At 43.8% G+C, this 25,990-nt stretch overlaps 1 protein-coding gene and 1 pseudogene across 4 annotated transcripts; both read right to left on the reverse strand.

Moving 5' to 3' along the window:
• Window positions 1-166: 166 nt before the first annotated feature.
• On the reverse strand, window positions 167-1,156 carry LOC139367056 (fat storage-inducing transmembrane protein 1-like; annotated as a pseudogene).
• Window positions 1,157-4,189: 3,033 nt separating this feature from the next.
• LOC139367053 (DDB1- and CUL4-associated factor 11-like) lies at window positions 4,190-24,253 on the reverse strand. Of its 4 annotated transcripts, none has more exons than XM_071105018.1 (15): window positions 24,051-24,253; window positions 21,965-22,187; window positions 21,523-21,650; window positions 21,155-21,273; window positions 21,002-21,066; window positions 20,690-20,790; window positions 20,364-20,510; window positions 19,948-20,002; window positions 19,376-19,444; window positions 19,184-19,241; window positions 18,736-18,921; window positions 12,821-12,974; window positions 5,949-6,101; window positions 5,670-5,776; window positions 4,190-5,446 (listed from the first exon to the last, which is right to left on the reverse strand). In XM_071105018.1, exons 2-15 carry the CDS (start codon window positions 22,174-22,176, stop codon window positions 5,375-5,377), a joined length of 1,626 nt encoding a protein of 541 aa, XP_070961119.1. In that variant the 5' UTR covers window positions 22,177-22,187; window positions 24,051-24,253; the 3' UTR covers window positions 4,190-5,374. The 4 variants fall into 4 exon arrangements, with proteins under 4 accessions (XP_070961119.1, XP_070961120.1, XP_070961122.1 ...); XM_071105019.1 differs by having other exon boundaries at window positions 21,965-22,212; XM_071105021.1 differs by having other exon boundaries at window positions 23,759-24,197.
• Between the last annotated feature and the right edge of the window lie 1,737 nt (window positions 24,254-25,990).

Consider the following 25,990-nt stretch of genomic DNA (forward strand, 5'->3'; position numbering starts at 1 on the left):
AAATCATAACTTAGTTTTTATAAAATATCAGACAGAGCTTTTTTTGCTGTGGAGTGTCAACCATTCTTATCCTAAGACATACATTTTTTGGTCAGTGCCTCCACACGTCATGGACATCTCTCTCACTGCTGGTGAGTAGTCCCTCTCCGGGCCACCCAGGACAGCATCAGCTGGGTTGCAAATGATACCAGCCCTGCTACAGCTCCCTCCAGCCCAGATATCCTAGAGCTCCCCCCAGCAGCTGGGAGGGGAACCTATGGTAAGTGAGCCAGCAGACAGAACAGCATGATCAGCCACAAGCCCAGCAGGGAGACACAGAGCAGGCCCTCCTAGGGCCAGGTAGGGCCCCAATTTGGCAGTCTCCTCGGCCAGGAGGAGGCAGCAGAGGAGGAGGGTGTCCTCGGAGACCTCCCAGCTTCGCAACAGCATGCCCGCTTTCAGGCATGAGGCCTTGCCCTCATGGAGCAAGAGTAAAGACTGCCCTGGGACACTGGTTCCCTAGCCCAGATTCAGGCCCCCATCCAGTGTAGCAGGCATTGGCTTGTAGCCGCTACCTGCTGCATTCTCCAGCAGAGTCAGAAGATGGTGACAGCACCACCACAGCACTCCCATGACAGCTATCCGTGAGAGGTGGCGAAGGGAGAGAGGGGGTTATCGACAGATGGAGAAGAGTAAGGAGCCCGTGAAGACACAGGCCCAACCCCAGCACGATCACAGGAACATCCTGAGAGAATTCAAAGCAGACTTCTACAGTAAATGTTAGATGGCTATATAGTTCGGGACAGAACTAGATGGTATGGATACTTGGTGAATATTATCTGTGTGAAATCAGGTAGCATAAAGAATACATTCGTTATCACAAAGGAACAGTAAGAGAAAAATAATAACTTATCTACTCTCTCCAATATTTTATATCATGCCCGTTTAATCCCCATAATACTGTTTGGTGTTGGTCTATGTCGCGACATTCTTCTCACCTGCAGAGGTAGTGGTTTCTGTTTGCAAAGATGCTGTACTTGGACACCCATAGACTCAGCGCTGGTCCAAACAGAACCAAGCCTGACAACAGGAGGTGAAAAGGGTGTCTGAATATGGCACTACCAAGCAGTCCAGCCCAAAGGTCTGTCGCAACCACCAGAACTGTGTTGAGAAACATGACAAGCTTTCCTGGTCAGCTCTGTTCCTTAGCCACTGGTGTAATTTACTTATGTTCATTTTCAAAAATTCCATTTGATTTTGTCTTCAATCTTTCGGTCCGTTGTTTCTATTCACTTTTCTTCAGTCACATCTTTAGATGTTCAATTTTTTTATCATCCTCTTCCGGTTGACCGAGAGTGTACTCTGAGTGTACTCTGAGTGTACTCTGTTATGGAGTACAGTGGGGCAAAAAAGTATTTAGTCAGCCACCAATTGTGCAAGTTCTCCCACTTAAAAATATGAGAGGCCTGTAATTTTCATCATAGGTACACTTCAACTATGACAGATAAAATGAGAAAAGAAAAAATCCAGAAAATCACATTGTAGGATTTTTTATGAATTTATTTGCAAATTATGGTGGGAAATAAGTATTTGGTCACCTACAAACAAGCAAGATTTCTGGCTCTCACAGACCTGTAACTTCTTCTTTAAGAGGCTCCTCTGTCCTCCACTCGTTACCTGTATTAATGGCACCTGTTTGAACTTGTTATCAGTATAAAAGACACCTGTCCACAACCTCAAACAGTCACACTCCAATCTCCACTATGGCCAAGACCAAAGAGCTGTCAAAGGACACCAGAAGCAAAATTGCAGACCTGCACCAGGCTGGGAAGACTGAATCTGCAATAGGTAAGCAGCTTGGTTTGAAGAAATCAACTGTGGGAGCAATTATTAGGAAATGGAAGACATACAAGACCACTGATAATCTCCCTCGATCTGGGGCACCACGCAAGATCTCACCCCGTGGGGTCAAAATGATCACAAGAACAGTGAGCAAAAATCCCAGAACCACACGGGGGGACCTAGTGAATGACCTGCAGAGAGCTGGGACCAAAGTAACAAAGCCTACCTTCAGTAACACACTACGCCGCCAGGGACTCAAATCCTGCAGTGCCAGACGTGTCCCCCTGCTTAAGCCAGTACATGTCCAGGCCCGTCTGAAGTTAGCTAGAGAGCATTTGGAAAGAAAGAATGCTGAGTTCCATCCAAAGAACACCATACCTACTGTGAAGCATGGGGGTGGAAACATCATGCTTTGGGGCTGTTTTTCTGCAAAGGGACCAGGACGACTGATCTTTAATTATTTTTATTTGTTTTACCTTTATTTAACTAGGCAAGTCAGTTAAGAACAAATTCTTATTTTCAATGACGGCCTAGGGTTAACTTCCTGTTCAGGGGCAGAACGACAGATTAGTACCTTGTCAGCTCAGGGGTTAAAACTTGCAACCTTCCGGTTACAAGTCCACCGCTCTAACCACTAGGCTACCCTGCCGCCCTGTGTAAAGGAAAGAATGAATGGGGCCATGTATCGTGAGATTTTGAGTGAAAACCTCCTTCCATCAGCAAGGGCATTGAAGATGAAACGTGGCTGGGTCTTTCAGCATGACAATGATCCCAAACACACCGCCCGGGCAACGAAGGAGTGGCTTCATAAGAAGCATTTCAAGATCCTGGAGTGGCCTAGCCAGTCTCCAGATCTCAACCCCATATAACATCTTTGGAGGGAGTTGAAAGTCCGTGTTGCCCAGCAACAGCCCCAAAACATCACTGCTCTAGAGGAGATCTGCATGGAGGAATGGGCCAAAATACCAGGAACAGAGTGTGAAAACCTTGTGAAGACTTACAGAAAACGTTTGACCTCTGTCAATGCCAACAAAGGGTATATAACAAAGTATTGAGTTAAACTTTTGTTATTGACCAACAACTTATTTTCCACCATAATTTGCAAATAAATTCATTATAAATCCTACAATGTGATTTTCTGGATTTTTTTTCTCATTTTGTCTGTCATAGTTGAAGTGTACCTATGATGAAAATTACAGGCCTCATCTTTTTAAGTGGGAGAACTTGCACAATTGGTGGCTGACTAAATACTTTTTTGCCTCACTGTATGTACTGCAGCTTTATCTGTTTAGTGCTGTGCTGTACACTCCTATCATTGGTGTTCCAGTGTTCCGCCTGCTCAACTGTAGCCTATGCCACATTGCAAATGTTATTATGGCTTTATTATAAGGTGCCTTTCTCTTCAACAGTAAATTTTACCAAACATTGGATTGCATCTTGGTGCACAGATTTGTTTACAGAAAATGGTGTGCCTGGGCCTATGATTTCTTAATCTGGCCCTGCACACAAGATCAGCCTAATAGATTGTGAAATGTTTGCAACCAGAGTTGGTACTGTACTAATGCAATACAGTACAATACTCTTCGTACACCAGTATTGTGATGTAAGTATAATTGTGTCATATGTCACAAAAATGGTTAATACATTTAGAGTAAAAGCCAGTCTCTTTTTTTGGCCAAGTCCTCTTTTCTAGGCCCTCCATTCAAAGGCTCAGATGTCGATGTCAAAGCTTATTTGAATCCATCCGTGTTGTCTGTGTTTGTCACAAGCAACACATGCCTCAAAGAGCGTTCTCTAAAACTCATTCCACCACTTAACATTCCATTATATGCTGCTCCACGTATCCCACCACTTAACATCTGCCTGTATTCATTCAGATACGAGCCCCTGGTGGTTTATCTCAGAGATACTTACTAATAGCCTCAGTGGCCAGTCTCCAGACAGCTCCCATCCTATATTTGTGTTAATTGTTCACTCGTTCTCCTCCCTTGCTCTCTGAGAGTGCCAAGAAATCTGACTCGAATATTAGAGTTCAAACAACATTCCTGCCGTTACAATACCCCCCACGGACCTATGGTGTGGCTCTATAGCAACTAATTGTCTGTTAGCTGTGGTTGGCTATGCATTAATTTAAAGCTGTTATGCAACAACAACAAAAATTCCCCTCTTGCTTCTTATTGCTCAAGCAGCGACTTTTGTGAAAATCCATCTGTAAAGCAAATTACTGCAAAGACAGGTGACTAAAGTAGTAACAATTACAGTTGTTATCAGATATCCTTTCCTGATATCAATTTGGCAATTCCCTTCATACTATTTCTGACGACTGTATTTGGCAGGTTATGTACTTCTACAAAATAACTCTGGTGAATATGTTCAAATAAATGTTTTATTGATATTGTAAAACAATTGAGATTGGAACATGAACATCGATATAAACACACAGTCAAACAACATACACACATTAATATGTGTGTACCTACTGGGCAGACGTCTAGTTAACGTCTAGTTTTGATTTACAATTGGTTGAGTTGTCAGCAAATGTGAATTCAACGTGAAATCAACAAAGCATTTCATCATCGGATTTAGGTTAAAAGTTTGGTGAAAACAATATTAAATTCCCTTAGGTTGATGACTTTTTGTAAATCCAATCACTTTTCCATGTCGATTCTACTCCACATAAATTGTTTTTACGTGGAAACAACATTGATTCAACCAGTTTTTGCCCAGTGGGTATCCACATGTGCACACACACACATCTCCCAACCCTTCACTGTGTCTTAAACCCCAACACACATTATTCACACATTCAAATATTTGAATTGGAATTGTTGGACTCCAAAATAAGTTATTCTTACCCATGGACATTAATACCATTAAAGTATTATATCGTATACAGAATTGTCACAATTCGCCAATTCGCCTGTAATTTATAACATTGTTTTCGTCTACATACAGTATACATTATTTGGGTGATGCTTTTTACTCAAAGCAACAAAAACATACTGTTGTTAAGAGGCTTGTTGGGGGCTCGCGGAGCAAGCATTTAGTTAGCTTTGAGCTTTAATAGGTTCTGCATAAAAGACTCCAGCCCAACTTAGAAAAGGCTGCAGCCTTCTTTAGCCTATACTTGCATGAGGAGAGACATCAACTCTTCTTAACTGTCATGGTCTTAAAGTTAGATAACATGGTTCCGTCTGCACTGTCGGTGGAAGGACTAGTGCTGTGTAGGAATACCACCACCTGTCAGAAGACAATGCCTCAACTGTCTCGCTAAAAATGTTGCCGTTCTCTGCAGATTGGCGAATACGGGGGTAATAATGGCTTCTGCACCAACACAGAGAAGTAAGAAGGTAGAATTGGGAGATTAACACTTCACAATCACACTATAATTATTGTTATCCAGCATTGAATCAATGAGATTTCACGGTTCGCTCTGAGCTTGTTGTTTCGCTCTCTCCCTCTGTTGTGGTTCCACCTCTCCCCAGAGTGATGTCACTAACTGACACGGTCAGGCTATCCCATACCTATGACATCATCACTTCCAGTCCTTCTTTCAGTCCCTCTCCCTCTCCTCATCCAGTGGGTGGGTCTGCCTGTGCTCCCAAACACGCACTGCTCCGTCCCACTGTGAAAAAATAAAATAAAGATTGAGGGAGAGAAAGAGAAAAATAATGAGTAAAGTGGGAATTAGAGGGAGGAAAAGGAACGATATGTTAAATAACAGGAAAGATAAGAAAACTTACAAGCACATTGATTTTATGAGATAGGTATTCTGAATGGTCTAAATTAACTTCCTGAATTGAAGCCATCCCCTCAGTGAAGTGGAGCAGAGCCAGCTAGAGACTTACAGAGCTGCTGATGATGTTGTCCTGGTAGGGATGCCAGCTGACGTCCCTCACACACGCGTCATGCTCAGAGAGTCTGGTCACCACACTGCCCGTCAGCACGTCATAGACTGGACACACACAGAGTCCGTTATACCCCTTTACAATGCTTCTGACTCCCATTTCTCTCTCCCACAGATACAGACCAACATATGTACACACTTTGCATTCTACATAAACAGAATCAAACTATATTTCTCTCAACACACACAAACACATCCACACCCAGGCATAGTGACCCACCGATGATCTTCCCAGTGGAGCAGCCGGTGTAGATGAACCTCTGTCCGGTGGTGAACTCCGGGGAAAAACGGCAGCGTATGAGTGTGTGCAGAACGCCGTGACCCCTGTAGGTCATCACCGAGGTGTCGCCGGTCAGCTTGTGTCTCTTCAGGGCTGGGAGGACAGGCGAAAAGAAGAACAGCAGGCAAACGACAGGTCAGTCAACACCGCCTTCTATTTACACAGTCAAATACAGCTGCCTTATGGACAAAGATTTACAATAGGACATGTAGTAGAGGATAAATGCTCAAAAGATACTGTAGGCAATGTTCCCTCGGCACTGAGCAGATTTTCAGGTCTTCCAGCGCGTGTTTACTGTGACCACTGAGGCTGTACCTGCTTTAAGTCACTGTTAACAGTGGCCACGTGGGCTACTGTGGCTATTTGATCATAATGTAGGCCTACCAGAGTGGACTACCATCAAAAACAATGGAGAAAATGCATCCCATAACATTTTTTTCTCTAAATTTTTGGGGGAATTTTACCCTGTTTTCTGTGGTATCCATGACTATTGTTTAGTAGATAATTGTTTAGTAGCTCATTTTGTTTCGGGATGTTGCATTGGAAATAGCTAATATTGCGTTGATTCGATCACAATTTCCACAGCAAAGGGAAACGTTGATAGTGTTAACAGGGAAAACTCTAGAACAGTGGTCACCAACCTTTTGAGTCAATATCACAAGAGTCAAAATGCAAGCCAAGATCAACCGCTCAGATTTGATTTAAAAAACATAAGCCTATTCAACATTTTCCAATTAAAATAAAAATGAAAAGTACTGTAGCAATGAGGTTTGTGCAGTAAGCTATTGGCCTAATACATTATCACCGCATATTAGCTTTGCTTGAATTGCACTGCCAATGCATTGAAGTTTGTACCATTATATTTAAACATTTATGGTAGGCTATATGATCACACCGGTAATAGATCTGTTGTTGTATTACTTATGAGGCACATCTGAGTGAGCATACATTTAAATAATTTGCTTTTTATTTTTCTGGGCTGATGGTGCCTGCATCTGATGGTCAGTGTCAGCGGAGGGAGAGCAGAAATCTGAGGGTCCGCCTCTCAACATCCCTTCACTCTCCCTGACCAAAATGGGTCAGTCTTCCAGCTGAAGGCGCAACACGAGTCGCACTGCATTATTCCTGCCTCATGCACAAATTCATGTTGTTACTCCTATGAACAGAACGTGAAATATTCCTTGATATTAAAAAAGATCCTAGCCACTAATAACGCAAGCCTATAGATGCACTTCCCTACTAATTAATTACTGCTGCACTGCTTTTTTATAGAAAGAAAGTGCATTTTATGGCTCATAAAAGTTTTGAATACAAAGTGTTGAGAGTGCTGAGTAAGAATTTATACATGAACTCACTGAAAAACAGCAGCTCTTTGCTGTATTCATTGACAGTCTCTCTCTAGTCATGTTTGAAACGGTTTTAAATCTCACAGTAACAACTTTGCTGTGGCTTTCTTTTATGCCCGCTACGTTTCTGCAGACAATCTGAGCAATCGACTACGATAGTGATCGACCGGTTAGTGACCACTGCTCTAGAGAATTGAGTGAAGTTCAAATTCTGTCTGTCCGTGGGCTGATATTTCTGCACGGCAGTCCCGGGGCTACTGCACACGCTCGCAACTTAGAGGGAATATTGACTGCAGGTAGGGATGGGGGGGGGGGGTGTATACAGTAGAATATTGAGCCAAAACGCTGGTATTATATTACAGGACTCCCTAAATTCTATCAGCATATCGATTGTGCTACCAGGGCGGGCAAATCCCTGGATCATTGTTATTCTAACTTCCGAGACGCATATAAGGCCCTCCCCCGCCCTCCTTTCGGAAAAGCTGACTACAACTCCATTTTGTTGCTCCCTGCCGAAAGACAGAGACTAAAACAGGAAGCTGCCGTGCTCAGGTAGGTTCAACGCTGGTCCGACCAATCTGATTCCACGTTTCAAGATTGCTTCGATCACATGGACTGGGACATGTTCCGCATTGCGTCAACAACAACAACATTGACGAATACGCTGATTCGGTGAGCGAGTTCATTAGCAAGTGCATCAACGATGTCGTACCCACAGCAACTATTAAAACATTCCCAAACCAGAAACTGTGGATTGATGGCATTGTTCGTGCGAAACTGAAAGCGCGAACCACTGCTATTAATCAGGGAAAGGTGACCGGAAACATGACCGAATACAAAGAGTGTAGCTATTCCCTCCGCAAGGTAATCAAACAAGCTAAGTGTCAGTATAGAGACAAAGTGCAGTCTCAATTCAACGGCTCAGACACAAGAGGTATGTGGCAGGGTCTACAGTCAATCACGGATTACAAAAAGAAAATCAGCCCCGTCGCGGACCACAATGTCTTGCACCCAGACAGACTAAACAACTTCTTTGCTCGCTTTGAGGACAATACAGTGCCACTGACACGGCCCGCTACCAAAACCTGCGGACTCTCCTTCACTGCAGCCGACGTGAGTAAAACATTTAAACGTGTTAACCCTCGCAAGGCTGCTGGTCCAGACGGCATCCCCAGCCGCGTCCTCAGAGCATGCGCAGACTAGCTGGCTGGTGTGTTTACGGACATATTCAATCAATTCTTATCCCAGCCCAATTCTTATCCCAGCCCAATCCCAGTTCCCACATGCTTCAAGAGGGCCACCATTGTTGCTGTTCCCAAGAAAGCTACGGTAACTTAGCTAAACTACTCACTTGTCATCATGAAGTGCTTTGAGAGACTAGTCAAGGACCATATCACCTCCACCCTACCTGACACCCTAGACCCACTCCAATTTGCTTACCGCCCCAATAGGTCCACAGACGACGCAATCGCAACCACACTGCCCTAACCCATCTGGACAAGAGGAATACCTGTGAGACTGCTGTTCATTGACTACAGCTCAGCATTTAACACCATAGTACCCTCCAAACTCATCATCAAGCTCGAGACCCTGGGTCTCGACCCCACCCGGTGCAACTGGGTACTGGACTTCCTGACGGGCCACCCCCAAGTGGTGAGGGTAGGTAACAACATCTCCACCTCGCTGATCCTGAACACTGGGGCCCCACAAGGGTGAGTTCTGAGCCCTCTCCTGTACTTCCTGTTCACCCACGACTGCGTGGCCATGCATGCCTCCAACTCAATCATCAAGTTTGCAGAAGACACTACAGTGGTAGGCTTGATTACCAACAATGACGAGACGGCCTACAGGGAGGAGGTGAGGGCCCTCGGAGTGTGGTGTCAGGAAAATAACCGCACACTCAACGTCAAACAAAACAAAGGAGATGATTGTGGACTTCAGGAAACAGCAGAGGGAGCACCCCCCTATCCACATCGACGGGACAGCGGTGGAGAGGGTAGTAAGTTAAGTTCCTCAGCGTACACATCACGGACAAAGTTAATTGGTCTACCCACACAGACAGCGTGGTGAAGAAGGCGCAGCAGCGCCTCTTCAACCTCAGGAAGCTGAAGAAATTCAGCTTGTCACCAAAAGCACTCAAACTTTTACAGATGCACAATCGAGAGCATCACCGCCTGGTACGGCAACTGCTCCGCCCACAACCGTAAGGCTCTCCAGAGGGTAGTGAGGTCTGCACAAGCATCACCGGGGGCAAACTACCTGCCCTCCAGGACACCTACACCACCCGATGTCACAGGAAGGCCATTAAAATCATCAAGGACAACAACCACACAAGCCACTGCCTGTTCACCCCGCTATCATCCAGAAGGCGAGGTCAGTACAGGTGCATCAAAGCAGGGACCGAGAGACTGAAAAACAGCTTCTATCTCAAGGCCATCAGACTGTTAAACAGCCACCACTAACATTGAGTGGCTGCTACCAACATAATGACTCAACTCCAGCCACTTTAATAATGGAAAAATGTAAAAAATGTATCACTAGCCACTTTAAACAATGCGACTTAATATAATGTTTACATACCCTACATTACTCATCTCATATGTCGTTCTGCCCCTGAACAGGCAGTTATAACCCACTGTTCCTAGGCCGTCATTGAAAATAAGAATTTGTTCTTAACTGACTTGCCTAGTTAAATAAAGGTAAAATTAAAATATGTATATACTGTACTCTATACCATGCACTGCATCTTGCCTATGCCGTTCTATACCATCACTCATTCATATATTTTTTTTATGTACATATTCTTATCAATTCCTTTACACTTGTGTGTATAAGGTAGTTGTGAAATTGTTAGATTACTCGTTGGATATTATGGTATTGTCGGAACTAGAAGCCCCAGCATTTCGCTACACTCACATTAACATCTGCTAACCATGTGTATGTGACAAATACAATTTTATTTGATTTTGTCGTTATGATACCGGAAATGGACGTGGCTTAAGGATTTCAGATTTACATTTTTTTTTTTTAAATGGTGAGCCAACATGTTGAGAATTTTTCCTCCCCAAAACATGCTGTTATGGCTTTGTCTTGTCCCTCTGCAGCAGACATATAATGAGCAATATGTATGGAACATCGAATCGCAAAAAAAATCACTGAATAAAATAGCAAAATATATAAAATTGTGATACGTATAGAATCGCAATACACCTAAGTATCGTGATATCATATCAAGGGGTCCCTGGCAATTCCCTGCCCTAACTGTAGGTAGACCCATGTCATCAATACTTGATGCAGCAGTTATGAGATGTTCTGAAAGCAAATGTTAAATCTAGACCAGTGATGGGAGCCCGGTTGCCAAACCTAGCCCGAAAGCCACTGCTAACTTAGTCTACAAATCCTCTAAGAAATGTAGTAATAATGGTTGGATCAGCCTCCCGAGTGGTACAGCGGTCTAAGGCACTGCATCGAAGTGCTTAAGGCGTCACTACACACCCGGGTTCGATCCCAGGCTGTGTCGCAGCCAACCGGGAGACTCATGAGGTGGCGCACAATTAGCCCAGCGTCGTCTGGGTTAGGGGAGGGTTTGGCTGGCCGGGATGTCCTTGTCTCATCATGCTCTAGCGACTCCACGTGGCAGGCCGGGCGCATGCATGCTGACTTCGGTCACCAGCTAGCTGTACAGTGTTTCCTCCGACACATTGATGCGGCTGGCTTCCGGGATAAGCGAGCAGTGTGTCAAGAGGCAGTGCGACTTGGCAGGGTCCTGTTTCGGAGGACGCATGGCTCTCAACCTTCGCCTCTCCCGAGTGCATATGGGAGTTACAGCAATGGGACAAGACTAAAGTACCAATTGGATATCACGAAATTGGGATGAAAAAGGGGTAAAAAGTTATATATATATATATTTAAAAAATGTATCACTAGCCACACCATATATATATATAAATAAACACACACTTGAAGTCAGAAGTTTACATACACCTCAGCCAAATACATTTAAACTTTGTTTTGCACAATTCCTGACATTTAATCCTAGTAAAAATTCCCTGTCTTAGGTCAATTAGGATCACCACTTTATTTTAAGAATGTGAAATGTCAGAATAATAGTAGAGAGAATGATTTATTTCAGCTTTTATTTCTTTCATCACATTCCCGGTGGGTTAGAAGTTTACATACTTACAGAGCCTTGCGAAAGTATTCGGCCCCCTTGAACTTTGCGACCTTTTGCCACATTTCAGGCTTCAAACATAAAGATTTAAAACTGTATTTTTTTGTGAAGAATCAACAACAAGTGGGACACAATCATGAAGTGGAACGACATTTATTGGATATTTCAAACTTTTTTAACAAATCAAAAACTGAAAAATTGGGCGTGCAGCAAAGCACCCCCACAACATGATGCTGCCACCCCTGTGCTTCACGATTGGGATGGTGTTCTCCTCCCCCTTTTCCTCCAACCATAACGATGGTCATTATGGCCAAACAGTTCTATTTTTGTTTCGTCAGACCAGAGGACATTTCTCCAAAAGTACGATTTGTCCCCATGTGCCGTTGCAAAAAGGTAGTCTGGCTTTTTTATGGCGGTTTTGGAGCAGTGGCTTCTTCCTTGCTGAGCGGCCTTTCAGGTTATGTCGATATAGGACTCATTTTACTGTGAATATAGATAATTTTCTACTGGTTTCCTCCAGCAACTTCACAAGGTCCTTTGCTGCTGTTCTGGGATTGATTTACACTTCTCGCACCAAAGTACGTTCATCTCTAGGAGAGAGAACGCGTCTCCTTCTTGAGCAGTATGAAGGCTGCGTGGTCCCATGGTATTTATACTTGAGTACTATTGTTTGTACAGATGAATGTGGTACCATCAGGCATTTGGAAATTGCTCCCAATGATGAACCAGACTTTGAGGTCTTGGCTGATTTCTTCTCATTTTCCTATGTCAAGCAAAGAGGCACTGAGTTTGAAGGTAGGCCTTGAAATACATCCACAGGTACACCTCCAATTGACTCAAATTATGTCAATTAGAAGCTTCTAAAGCCATTACATCATTTTCTGGAATTTTCCAAGCTGTTTAAAGGCACAGTAAATTTAGTGTATGTAAACTTCTGACCCACAGCAATTGTGATACATTGAATTATAAGTGAAATAATCTGTCTGTAAACAATTGTTGGAAAAATGACTTGTGTCATGCACAAAGTAGATGTCCTAACTGACTTGCCAAAACCATAGTTTGTTAACAAGACATTTGTGGAGTGGTTGAAAAAAATAATTTTAATGACTCCAAACCAAGTGTATGTAAACTTCAGACTTCAACTGTGTAATAAATATAAAAAAATGGTTGGATAGATTTAACCATGTATACTTGCATAATACCTTAATCTAATGTGTAAGCTAGAAGAGGAACCAGTAATGTATAACAACCTTTTTGCCTCAAACGTCCCTAACCCCCTTCCCCAGGCCTCTCACCTCTCTGGGGCACCTGCTGCCAGCGGTAGTCCCAGTTCTGCTGGGTAACGGCCAGCCGCGAGGCCGCCAGGCCCTCCTTGGGGGAGAATTTCCTCACGTCCCACAGCTTGATGGACTGGTCCTTGGAGTTACTGATCAGATAACGTGCATCGCCCTGCCAGATGGAGAGGGCAGATTAATGATGGATGTACATCTTCCTGACAGAAATAGTTGTCCCTGCGGGTGATTTGTGCAGTCAACGGACACACAGAAGGTGTTGTTACCACAGAATGAGGGTAAAAATTCTAATAATACATCCTTCCTCACTGATCGACACCCTTTCTGATTGGTGAAACAGCACTGCATAGCTTTGACCTGTCCAGATTAATATTATTATTTTTATTACCATGTACAGTGCCTTCAGAAAGTATTCATACCCCTCAACTTATTCCACATTTTGTTGTGTTACAGCCTGAAATCAAAATGGATTCAATAGTTTTTTCTCTCACCTATCTACACAAAATACCCCATAATGACATGTTTTTAGAAATGTTTTTTTTAAAGTACAGAAATGTCTAATTTGCACATACAGTACCAGTCAAAAGATGACACCTACTCATTCAAGGGTTTTAATTTTTCAACATTGTAGAATGACAGCTTTTCATTCTCTCAACCAGCTTCATGAGGAATGCTTTTCCAACAGACTTGAAGAGTTCCCACACATGCTGAGCACTTGTTGGCTGCTTTTCCTTCACTCCGCGGGTCAACTCCTCCCATACCATCTCAATTGGTTGGAGGTCGGGTGATTGTGGAGGCCAGGTCATCTGATGCAACACTCCATCACTCTCCTAGCCCTTATACAGCCTGGAGGTGTGTTTTGGGTCACTGTCCTGTTGAAAAGCAAATTATCGTCCCACTAAGCACAAACCAGATGGGAGGTGTATCGCTGCAGAATGCTGTGGTAGCCATGCTGGTTAAGTGTGCCTTGAAATCTAAATATATCACAGACAGTGTCACCAGCAAAACACCCCCACACCATCACATCTCCTCCTTCATGCTTCACGGTGGGAACCACATGCAGGATCATCCGTTCACCTACTCTGTGTCTCACAAATCAAATCAAATCAAATTTTATTTGTCACATACACATGGTTAGCAGATGTTAATGCGAGTGTAGCGAAATGCTTGTGCTTCTAGTTCCGACAATGCAGTAATAACAAGTAATCTAACTAACAATTCCAAAACTACTGTCTTGTACACAGTGTAAGGGGATAAAGAATATGTACATAAGGATATATGAATGAGTGATGGTACAGAGCAGCATAGGCAAGATACAGTAGATGGTATCGGGTACAGTGTGTACAAATGAGATGAGTATGTAAACAAAGTGGCATAGTATAGTATAAAGTGGCTAGTGATACATGTATTACATAAGGATACCGTCGATGATATAGAGTACAGTATATACGTATGCGTATGAGATGAATAATGTAGGGTAAGTAACATTTATATAAGGTAGCATTGTTTAAAGTGGCTAGTGATATATTTACATCATTTCCCATCAATTCCCATTATTAAAGTGGCTGGAGTTGAGTCAGTGTCAGTGTGTTGGCAGCAGCCACTCAGTGTTAGTGGTGGCTGTTTAACAGTCTGATGGCCTTGAGATAGAAGCTGTTTTTCAGTCTCTCGGTCCCAGCTTTGATGCACCTGTACTGACCTCGCCTTCTGGATGATAGCGGGGTGAACAGGCAGTGGCTCGGGTGGTTGATGTCCTTGATGATCTTTATGGCCTTCCTGTGACATCGGGTGGTGTAGGTGTCCTGGAGGGCAGGTAGTTTGCCCCCGGTGATGCGTTGTGCAGACCTCACTACCCTCTGGAGAGCCTTACGGTTGAGGGCGGTGCAGTTGCCATACCAGGCGGTGATACAGCCCGCCAGGATGCTCTCGATTGTGCATCTGTAGAAGTTTGTGAGTGCTTTTGGTGACAAGCCGAATTTCTTCAGCCTCCTGAGGTTGAAGAGGCGCTGCTGCGCCTTCTTCACGATGCTGTCTGTGTGAGTGGACCAATTCAGTTTGTCTGTGATGTGTATGCCGAGGAACTTAAAACTTGCTACCCTCTCCACTACTGTTCCATCGATGTGGATAGGGGGGTGTTCCCTCTGCTGTTTCCTGAAGTCCACAATCATCTCCTTAGTTTTGTTGACGTTGAGTGTGAGGTTGTTTTCCTGACACCACACTCCGAGGGCCCTCACCTCCTCCCTGTAGGCCGTCTCATCGTTGTTGGTAATCAAGCCTACCACTGTTGTGTCGTCCGCAAACTTGATGATTGAGTTGGAGGCGTGCGTGGCCACGCAGTCGTGGGTGAACAGGGAGTACAGGAGAGGGCTCAGAACGCAACCTTGTGGGGCCCCAGTGTTGAGGATCAGCGGGGAGGAGATGTTGTTGCCTACCCTCACCACCTGGGGGCGGCCCGTCAGGAAGTCCAGTACCCAGTTGCACAGGGCGGGGTCGAGACCCAGGGTCTCGAGCTTGATGACGAGCTTGGAGGGTACTATGGTGTTGAATGCCGAGCTGTAGTCGATGAACAGCATTCTCACATAGGTATTCCTCTTGTCCAGATGGGTTAGGGCAGTGTGCAGTGTGGTTGAGATTGCATCGTCTGTGGACCTATTTGGGCGGTAAGCAAATTGGAGTGGGTCTAGGGTGTCAGGTAGGGTGGAGGTGATATGGTCCTTGACTAGTCTCTCAAAGCACTTCATGATGACGGATGTGAGTGCTACGGGGCGGTAGTCATTTAGCTCAGTTACCTTAGCTTTCTTGGGAACAGGAACAATGGTGGCCCTCTTGAAGCATGTGGGAACAGCAGACTGGTATAGGGATTGATTGAATATGTCCGTAAACACACCGGCCAGCTGGTCTGCGCATGCTCTGAGGGCGCGGCTGGGGATGCCATCTGGGCCTGCAGCCTTGCGAGGGTTAACACGTTTAAATGTCTTACTCACCTCGGCTGCAGTGAAGGAGAGACCGCATGTTTTCGTTGCAGGCCGTGTCAGTGGCACTGTATTGTCCTCAAAGCGGGCAAAAAAGTTATTTAGTCTGCCTGGGAGCAAGACATCCTGGTCCGTGACTGGGCTGGGTTTCTTCCTGTAGTCCGTGATTGACTGTAGACCCTGCCACATGCCTCTTGTGTCTGAGCCGTTGAATTGAGATTCTACTTTGTCTCTGTACTGGCGCTTAGCTTGTTTGATAGCCTTGCGGAGGGAATAGCTGCACTGTTTGTATTCGGTCATGTTACCAGACACCTTGCCCTGATTAAAAGCAGTGGTTCGCGCTTTCAGTTTCACACGAATGCTGCCATCAATCCACGGTTTCTGGTTAGGGAATGTTTTAATCGTTGCTATGGGAACGACATCTTCAACGCACGTTCTAATGAACTCGCACACCGAATCAGCGTATTCGTCAATGTTGTTATCTGACGCAATACGAAACATCTCCCAGTCCACGTGATGGAAGCAGTCTTGGAGTGTGGAGTCAGCTTGGTCGGACCAGCGTTGGACAGACCTCAGCGTGGGAGCCTCTTGTTTTAGTTTCTGTCTGTAGGCAGGGATCAACAAAATGGAGTCGTGGTCAAACACACAGCAGTTGGAACTCTGGGTCTTCCTTTCCTGTGGTGGTCCTCATGAGAGCCAGTTTCATCATAGCACTTGATGGTTTTTGCGACCGCACTTGAAGAAACTTTCAAAGTTCTTGAAATGTTCCGTATTGACTGAGCTTCATGTCTTAAAGTAGTGGACTGTAGTTTCTCTTTTTTATTTGCCATAATATGGACTTGGTATTTGACCAAATAGGGCTAACTTCTGTATACCACCCCTACCTCGTCACAACACAACTGACTGGCTCAAACACATTAAGAAGGAAAGAAATTCCACAAATGAACTTTTAACAAGGCACACCTGTTAATTGAAATGCATTCCAGGTGACTACCTCATGAAGCTGGTTGAGAGAATGCCAAGAGTGTACAAAAGCTGTCATCATGGCAAAGGGTGGCTACTTTGACAAATCTCAAATATGATTTTTTTTTAGTTACTACATGATTCCATGTGTTATTTCATGTTTTTGATTTCTTCACTATTATTCTACAATGTAGAAAATAGTAAAAATCAAGAAAAACCCTGGAATGAGTAGGTGTGTCCAAACTTTTGACTGGTACTGTAGGTATTCACACCCCTTTGCTATGACACTCCAAATTGAGCTCCGGTGCATCAAATTTCCTTTGATCATCGTTGAGGTGTCACTACAACTTGATTGGAGTACACCTGCGGCCAATTCAATTGTTTGGACATGATTTAGAAATTAACAACTGTCTAGATATAAGGTCCCACAGTTGACAGTGCATGTCAGAGCAGAAACGACGAAGTCCAAGGAAATGTCCGAAGATCTCCTAGATAGAATTGTGAGGAGGCATATATCTGATTCAGATATGGTCCCATGTAGCTCGGTATGGTGCTTGCAACACCAAGGTTGTGGGCTCGATTCCCACAGGGGGACCAGTACAAAATAAAAAGTATAAAAATGAATACACTCGCTCGTCGCTGTGGATAAAAGCATCTGATAAATGACTCAAATGTAAATGTACAATTCAGAGGGGTTGGGTTAAATGCGGAAGACACATTTCGGTTGAGTACCTTCAGTTGTGCAACTGACTGGGTATCCCCTTATATCTCGTGAGGGTAAAAAACTATTTTTAGAGTGTTGAAAGTTTCCAAGAGCACACTTGTCTCCAATATTGGCCATCTGACCAAACTGCAACCGGGCAAGAAGAACCTTGGTCAGGGAGGTAACCAAGAACCCAATGACCACTCTGACTTAACTACAGAGTTCCTTGGCTGAGATGGGAGAACCTGCCAGAAGGACAACAGTCTCTACAGCATGTCACCAATCCAGGCTTTATGGGAGAGTGGCCAGACAGAAGCCACCCCTGAGAAAAAGGTACAACATCACACCTGGAGTTTGAAAAAAGGAATGTGAAAGACACACATTCTTTCACATAAGGCAAAATATTCTGTGGTCTGATTAGAAAAATGTTACTCTTTGGTCTTAACATATGTCTGGAGAAAACCAGGCACAGCTCATCACCCGTCTAACACTATCCCTACCGTGACGCCTGGTGGTGGCAGCATCATGCTATGGGGATGCTTTTCAGCAGCAGGGACTGGGTGATTGGTAAGGATAGAGGGAACAATGAATGGAGCCAAATACAGGCAAACCCTTGATGAGAACCTGCTTCAGAATGCAAACAGCCTTGGACTGGGGCAAAAATGTACATTCCAACAGGACAATGACCCCAAGCATACAGCCAAACCAACGCTGGAAAGGCTTCTGAACAAAATTGTTAAAGTCCTTGAGTGGCCCAGCCAAAGCCCAGACTTGAATCCCATTGAAAATCTGTGAAAAGACTTGAAGATTGCTGTTCACTGCCAATCCCCATCTAACTTAACAGAGCTTTAGAAAATCTGCAAAGAATGGGAGAAAATCCCGAATCCAGATTTGCAAAGCTGATACAGACACCAAAAATGATTCAAAGCTTTAATCGCTGCCAAAGATGCTTTTACAAAGTATTGACTCAGGGGTGTGAACATTTATGTAAATTTGATATTGCTGTAATTAATTTTCAATAAATTTAGAAAAACATGTTTTCCCTTTCTCATTATTGGGTATTGTGTGTAGATGAGAAAAAGAAAGTAATCAGTGTTGAATTCAGGCTGTAACAACAAAATGTGGAATAAGTCAAGGGGTATGAATACTTTATGTGGGCACTGTACGTACTCAAATAGTACTTTGATATGGATGATTACATACATTGTATCCTAATGTGTAGATAGATGGTGATTACAAATGCTGGACACACACACGCAGCTAGTGTTTTTTTCTATTACCTTGCTGTGTATGAAGGTGATGCCGTCTCTGTGTCCAGACAGCTGGCCCACGGGCTGGGGTCTGTCCTCCCGCAGCGTCCGCCTGTCCCACACCTTGCAGAGCGCGTCGTCGCTGCCCGAGAACAGCAGCTGGGACGAGCTGTCAGCAAAAGCCACCGCGTTCACGTCATCCTCGTGAGCATCAATCTAAGGAGATGGGGAGGAGGGAAGAGGAGAGGGGGGAAGTGTGTAAAAGAGTGAGGAGGAAAGAGATAGCAGAGGTCAACACAGTGAGGTGGGTTGTGATATACACAGAGGGGTTCCAAGATAAGAGGGACGCTCTGTATCGTCAGCAAGGCGATAGTGTGAAGCTTGTTGGGCAGACAGAGGGTGACCAGGGTGTGACTAAATACTTGCAGTGCAATGTCAACAGCAAATATGGTCTATAAGCACAGACACACACACAGACCTTAAGGGTTCTCCTATTCTGTTCACGATCAAAGACGTAGAGGCAGCCATCATTTGCTCTGTGAAGAAAATAAAGCAACGAAGAGTGAGATATGCACTGTAGGCTATTAAACGTGTCCCTAACCAACTAAAAAAATATTACGAAATTGATCTGAAAATTTAAAATTGGGATGAAAAATTATTGTGCACCAACCCTCCAAGTATCTCTTTTCCGTCTGTGGAGGCAGCCAGAGAAAAGACACAGAACCTCCTCTCGTCTGGGCTAAGAGGGAAGAACAGAACATTAACCAGCCTCCTCCACTGAGACGCATCTCCAATTATGGAACATCATCTACAATCCCTGGAAATAATTGGCCTAAAATGGTGCTACTCGCAAAAAGTTGAATCCTAGCTTCAGAGAAACACGCGCGTAACTCAAAGTTCAGTGCAAGTGTAGACTCACTGATCAGTGAGCCCCTTTTACACAAATTCATATAATTTAAGTAAACAAAAGCATTGAAGTTACAAAGAAGTTAGGATTTGGCCCAAACAGCAGGAAATAAGTGGGAAAATCACATAAATGGAGTCACTCAGCTTTTCATGTCATACATTATGAACTCATCTAACTTAAATGGTTCCTGTTGCTCCATTATAGTGGCACACAAAATGAACAATGGCCAGTTGAAATGATAGCTAGTTCCAAGGTCAGGCATCCTTGTGAATGAAGGTAGAACAGTTTATTACCTGATTGGTTAAGCTATAAGTACTATGAGGGGAACCACTAACTTGAGGTCCAGGGCGGTATGGGTTTCACTGTCTCCATCTACACTGCAGACATGAACTAGAGGGGTACAAGAGAGCACACATCAGTACAAAATACACCCCAGTGACATCATGACAAGAAGTCCAAAATAGATATATTCTGGTGAAGATCATGATGGCAAAAAAACATCAGTTTTAACGTTTAGAAATCATTTTTTTCAAAATGAGTTAGAGTTGAGTTCTTTTATTTTAGATCGACATAGCTGTGATTATCGACTGCGCCTCGTCTCATGTTGGTTGAAGCGCCGTCCTTCCACCTCACTATCTTCAAATTAAGTTATAATCCTACCCATTCCTTCATCTATGGTAAGGTCAGGGTGACTAAAATAGCAGCACCCCCCAGTGTGGGTGGTATCTTCGCTCTGGTGGCCTAGCCTTACTGTAATCAGACCAGCTGGAGTAGAGCACGTTGTGGGAGTCGGGAGTGAAGCATACGTCCAGCACGCTCCAGCCCACGTCCCTGGCCTTCACAGTCTGCTTCAGGTTAAAGCGCCCGCTACTGGTGTCATACAAACGGATGTTCTGGTCTAGGAAAGCCAGGGAAGGATGCATGTTTTAGAAATCAGTAGTCACTACAAATAAAAATGTGAAATTGTTTTAATATCCATTTTGTAAATGTACATGTAAACACAGCGATGTGGTTCGGAACTAAAGGAATTTCAATCATCTCCCCAGTCTACTGTAACGGTTGTGTTCACATCCTTACCTTGGCAGGCAGAGAGGAACATGTTGCCATCGTCACTGTACACACCACAGAACGCTTTCTGCTGGTATGTGTCCTTGTGTGTCACATGATTGGGCAGGAAACTGAGAAGTGTAAACGGAACACCAATGGATTTCAGCAACAACAGGCTCCTCATCTGTTAACATTCAGGTCAATGGTCCGATAAATAAGGCTTTATTCATTACAACTTTTAAGTGGAACAATTCATAACACATCCCCTTTCACTTGTTTCTGCAATGAGTTTACGGTGCTTAGTTTTAGTGTGTGGATGTGAGGCGTTTTGGTAATACTCACTGTGAGCGAATGCGACTACACTCTCCGTGAGAAAAACTGGAGCCTCGACATCGGCCTTGTTCCCTCTGAGAGAGTAACACAAATCAGAATCACCCTCTAGACCTGAAGAACACAGTAGACCCAACATGCTTGCCCAACAATGCTTGCCCTCACCTCTGTTAGCATGTGGGTGAAGCTTTGCCTGCCTTTCAAGTCAGATGAGGCCGTGGTCAGGAGGATCTGAGTCCGGATTTCACTCCGGTCCAACTCCTGAGTGTCTGGCTGGGAGTCCACTGACAAGACACAGGAGCAGTGAGCAAGAGAACAGTGAGGCATGCAAGTAGGTGTACATGTGTAAACACACTTGTGTAACAAAAATGCCAATACTTTTTATTTTAACTGTGGTGTCAAGTACATTGGAATATCTATATGAATAGCACTATATCAGATTTTTGGTAATTTTTCTTCCATTGCTTGCACACAAGTTAAAAAGTAGGATTAAATGTGACTAGTGCACTCAATGAAACCCAGCTTAAATTTACCGGGAGGGTTGTAACGGTCTCCTAGACGCCCCTCCCAGGCCCCATCACTGTCCTCGTCAGAGTCCGAATACGACTGGACAAGCTGCAGGCCTGTTGCTCCACTCCCATGGACCAGCCTCACCTGGCCCCTTCATGTACACACAAAGATGAGGAGAGGGATGGGGAAACACTTGTGCTCATTGACATGAACTAGGACGAGGCTACACATAGGACACAACTCCAGAGGAGAAAGCACTCCATTCTGTATTGGCATGATTTCCTTATAAGCGCCATGATAAAGGAAAAACTAACGTTTTCCCCTCTGCTGAGAAGCAGTAATGTGAGTTTGTGTTGAGTATTTTTTTTAACTTGGAGCAGAGTGAACTTCTTTAGTGCTAGGTCTACTCTTTGGCTACTGTACAGGCTATGGTCAGACCGTCTCCCAGTCCCAGCTCCAACTTACCTCCTCAATAGGTAAGCCAGCACTTGAGCTAAATCGACGTCCTCCTCTGCTGTTGACTGCCTGTCACCCTGCTGCCCCTCAGCTGATCTACGACTTCTACTGCTGTTACTGTTATTACTGCTGCTGCTCTGGTTGGATTCCGCTTCAGACTGGTCAGGGTTGCCGCTGGAGCCCCGACCGCCGGACATCCCAGAACTAGACTGAGAGCCCATATACCGAGAGCCTGCCAGGGAAGTCAATGATGTTGTCTATGAAAAGTGAATAATGATGACAAATGCTTTAAAGGCCCAGTGCAGTGAAAAATGTGATTTCCTGTGTTTTATATATATTTCCCACACTAAGACGAAATCGCTCCGCCATTGCATAGTTGCAAAAAATTCTGAGTGTATGGAATCCTTGTACTATACTTATTTTGTCACATAGTTTGATTAATTTCATTTGATCTAACACTGTGAAATATCTTTTCCATAACCAAAACTATTTTTTTTCATCTCTTTGAAGCTGGTGTACAAAACCGAAAATAAAAGATGCAAAAACTAAACTTAAGAACAGGAAGCATAGAAATAGTTTACATAGGACAGGTCTAGCGCTTCTCAGACTTGCTTCCAGAATGACAGATCGAGCGTTCCGTGTTGCACAGTGGTCTAAGGCACAGTGCTAAAGTAGTCACTACAGATCCGGGTTTGATACCGGGCTGTGTCGTAGCCGGCCGCGACCAGGAGACCCATGAGGCGGCACACAATTGGCCCAGCGTCATCCAGGTTAGGGGAGGGTTGGCCGGCTGGGATGTCCTTGTCCCATCTCGCTTTAGCAACTCCTTGTAGCGGCCGGGCGCAACCACGCTGACTTCGGTCGCCAGCTGTACGACGTTTCCTCCGACACTGGTGGGGCTGGCTTTCGGATTAAGCGATCAGTGTGTTTCGGAGGACGTATGGCTCTCGACCTTCGCCACTCCCGAGTCCATACGGGAGTTGCAGCGATGAGACAAGACTGTAACTACTACCAAATGGATACCACGAAATTGGGGAGAAAAAAGGGGTTAAAAAAAAAAAAAAAAACTACCCCCCAGATATTTGAATGACAGATCTATAACACATTTCTATGTGAATTTGGTAGGGTCGCCAAAAAGTTACATATTATAGCTGTAAGCCTGGCAGCAAATAAAACATATGTTTGCCATTCAGAGGGTGAACGGGCAAGACAAAAGATGTAAGTGCCTTTGAACGGTTTGAGTGTGTCAATAACTCCAACGCTGCGCGAAAAAAAGCGGTGCAACTCAATATTAGGAAGTTGTTCCTAATGTTTTGTACACTCAGTGTATATGGCTCTGATACTTGCTAATTCCTCAGAGGGTGTCATCCTCCTAAGGAGAATGAACTGGCAAATCAGCTGTCTAATCGCATACATATTTTTCCATTACATAAAACCACACCATTGGGTTACACCAACACCATTCCAACACAGAAAATGTGCTTATTAACATAGTTACTTAAAAAGGTACAATATGCAGAAATCGCTCCGCAATTTGCTGGTTTTTAAAATTCTAATAGTTCATCTAATTTCAGTTTGTGACAAAACAAGTAACGTTGATGTCGACAAATATTGTCAAAACCGCTGTGAAATAGCTTTTCAATGTGAATTTGGTCGTGTCGCCTCAAAAAGTTACATATAGCTGCTTTAATTAACATTTTGGGGAAGGTAAACTATTTAACTCATGTTGTAATTAACTATAAGTAATATTTCATAACAATCTGGAAACACAGGATAGTTACTTTAAAATAAAAATCTGTTCACCTGTATGGGTGAGCTGCCTGACGTGTAAGAGATTGACCGTGTCTTCTTGACACAGACATACAACTACTATCAAAGACTTAGCTAGCTAAGAAAATGCAGTGGCAAAAATCATCAAGCGACTTGCTCTAACGTTCGTTACAAAAAACGAGCTAACCATCGCATGAATTGTCTGACTAGCTAGCTAGTTAGCTAATACAGCTAGCCTAGCCTAAAGATACCTACACTGTTCTAAGTATAAGGTTACACGCGCTTGACAGTTATTTGTTGCTGTATATTAAGCTAAAAAACTTGCCAATTATGTTGTCACGAGTCCGTTTAAGAAAACGGTTTTTATTTGTGGATGATACGCCGTTTTCGCTGCCGATGTTTTCAAGATAAAACCAGACCGAAGTTGCGAAGTCCGTGATGCGCCATGTTGTTTACAACATAGAAACTCATTATTTTTTCTATGGTTTACAATACTGGAGCAAACTGCGCGAGAACCCCAGCCCTTTTGGTGTCACATGACCTACTCCCGCGAGAACAAGCTACCAAGTCAGTCACAAATTGACAGGACATGTTGAAACTTGGATGTGAAGACCTCAGAAAATTCACCTCATGCCTACAAAAGTCTACACATGGATGGCATTCTCCACAGGAAAACTCTGAAATGAGGACATCCATAAAACCGCAGGGATAGCAACACATTATAGGGATGACATAAGGTTTAGCACTTTACCTAGCACGTCCCCTAGCTAGCCTAATCTCATATGGCTGCTATACATTTGCTTTTGTTAATATTTCTTAAAAATATATATTTTTAGTTTATTATAGATATACAGTTAATGTCAGAAGTTTACATACACCTTAGCCAAATACATTTAAACTCAGTTTTTCACAATTCCTGACATTTAATCCTAGTAAAAAAAATCCCTGTTTTAGGTCAATTCGGATCACCACTTTATTTTAATAATGTGAAATGTCAGAATAATAGGAGAGAGAATTATTCATTTCAGCTTTTATTTATTTCATCACATTCCCAGTGGGTCAGAAGTTGACATACACTCAATTAGTATTTGATAGCGTTGCCTTTAAATTGTTTAACTTGGGTTAAATGTTTCAAGTAGCCTTCCACAATAAACTGGGTGAATTTTGGCATTCCTCCTGACAGAGCTGGTGTAACTGAGTCAGGTTTGTTGGCCTCCTTGCTCGCACATGTTTTTCAATTCTGCCCACAAATTTTCTATAGGATTGAGGTCAGGGCTTTCTGATGGCCACTCCAATACCTTGACTTTGTTGTCCTTAAGCCATTTTGTCATTGTCCATTTGAAAGACCCATTTGTGACCAAGCTTTAACTTCCTGACTGATGTCTTGAGATGTTGATTCAATATATCCACATAATGTTCCTGCCTCATGATGCCATTTATTTTGTGAAGTGCACCAGTCCCTCCTGCAGCAAAGCACCCCCACAACATGATGCTGCCACCCCTGTGCTTCACAGTTGGGATGATGTTCTTCGGCTTGCAAGCCTCCCCCTTTTTCCTCCAAACATAACGATGGTCATTATGGCCAAACAGTTCTATTTTTGTTTCATCAGACTAGAGGACATTTCTCCAAAATGTACGAGCTTTGTCCCTATGTGCAGTTGCAAACCGTAGCCTGGCTTTTTTTATGGCGGTTTTGGAGCAGTGGCTTCTTCCTTGCTGAGCGGCCTTTCAGGTTATGTCGATATAGACTATTTTTACTGTGGAAAAATATACTTTTGTACCTGTTTCCTCCAGCATCTTCACAAGGTCCTTTGCTGTTGTTGTGGGATTGATTTGCTCTTTCCACACCAAAGTACGTTCATTTCTAGGAGACAGAACGCGTCTCCTTCCTGAGCGGTATGACGGCTGTGTGGTCCCATGGTGTTTAGACTTTGGTACTATTGTTTGTACAGATGAATGTGGTGCCTTCGGGCATTTGGAAATTGCTCCCAAGGATGAAACAAACTTGTGGAGGTCTACAATTTTTTTTCTGGGGTCTTGGCTGATTTCTTTATTTTCCCATGATGTCAAGCAAAGAGGCACTGAGTTTGAAGGTAGGCAACGAAATACAGCTACACCTCCAAATGACTCAAATTATGTCAATTAGCCTATCAGAAGCTTCCAGAGCCATGACATAATTTTCTGGAATTTTCCAAGCTGTTTAAAGGCACAGTCAACTTAATGTATGTAAACGTCTGACCCACTGGAATTGTGATGCAGTGAACT

The sequence above is a fragment of the Oncorhynchus clarkii genome, chromosome 15, assembly GCF_045791955.1.
Source record: "Oncorhynchus clarkii lewisi isolate Uvic-CL-2024 chromosome 15, UVic_Ocla_1.0, whole genome shotgun sequence".
NCBI lineage: Eukaryota > Metazoa > Chordata > Actinopteri > Salmoniformes > Salmonidae > Oncorhynchus > Oncorhynchus clarkii.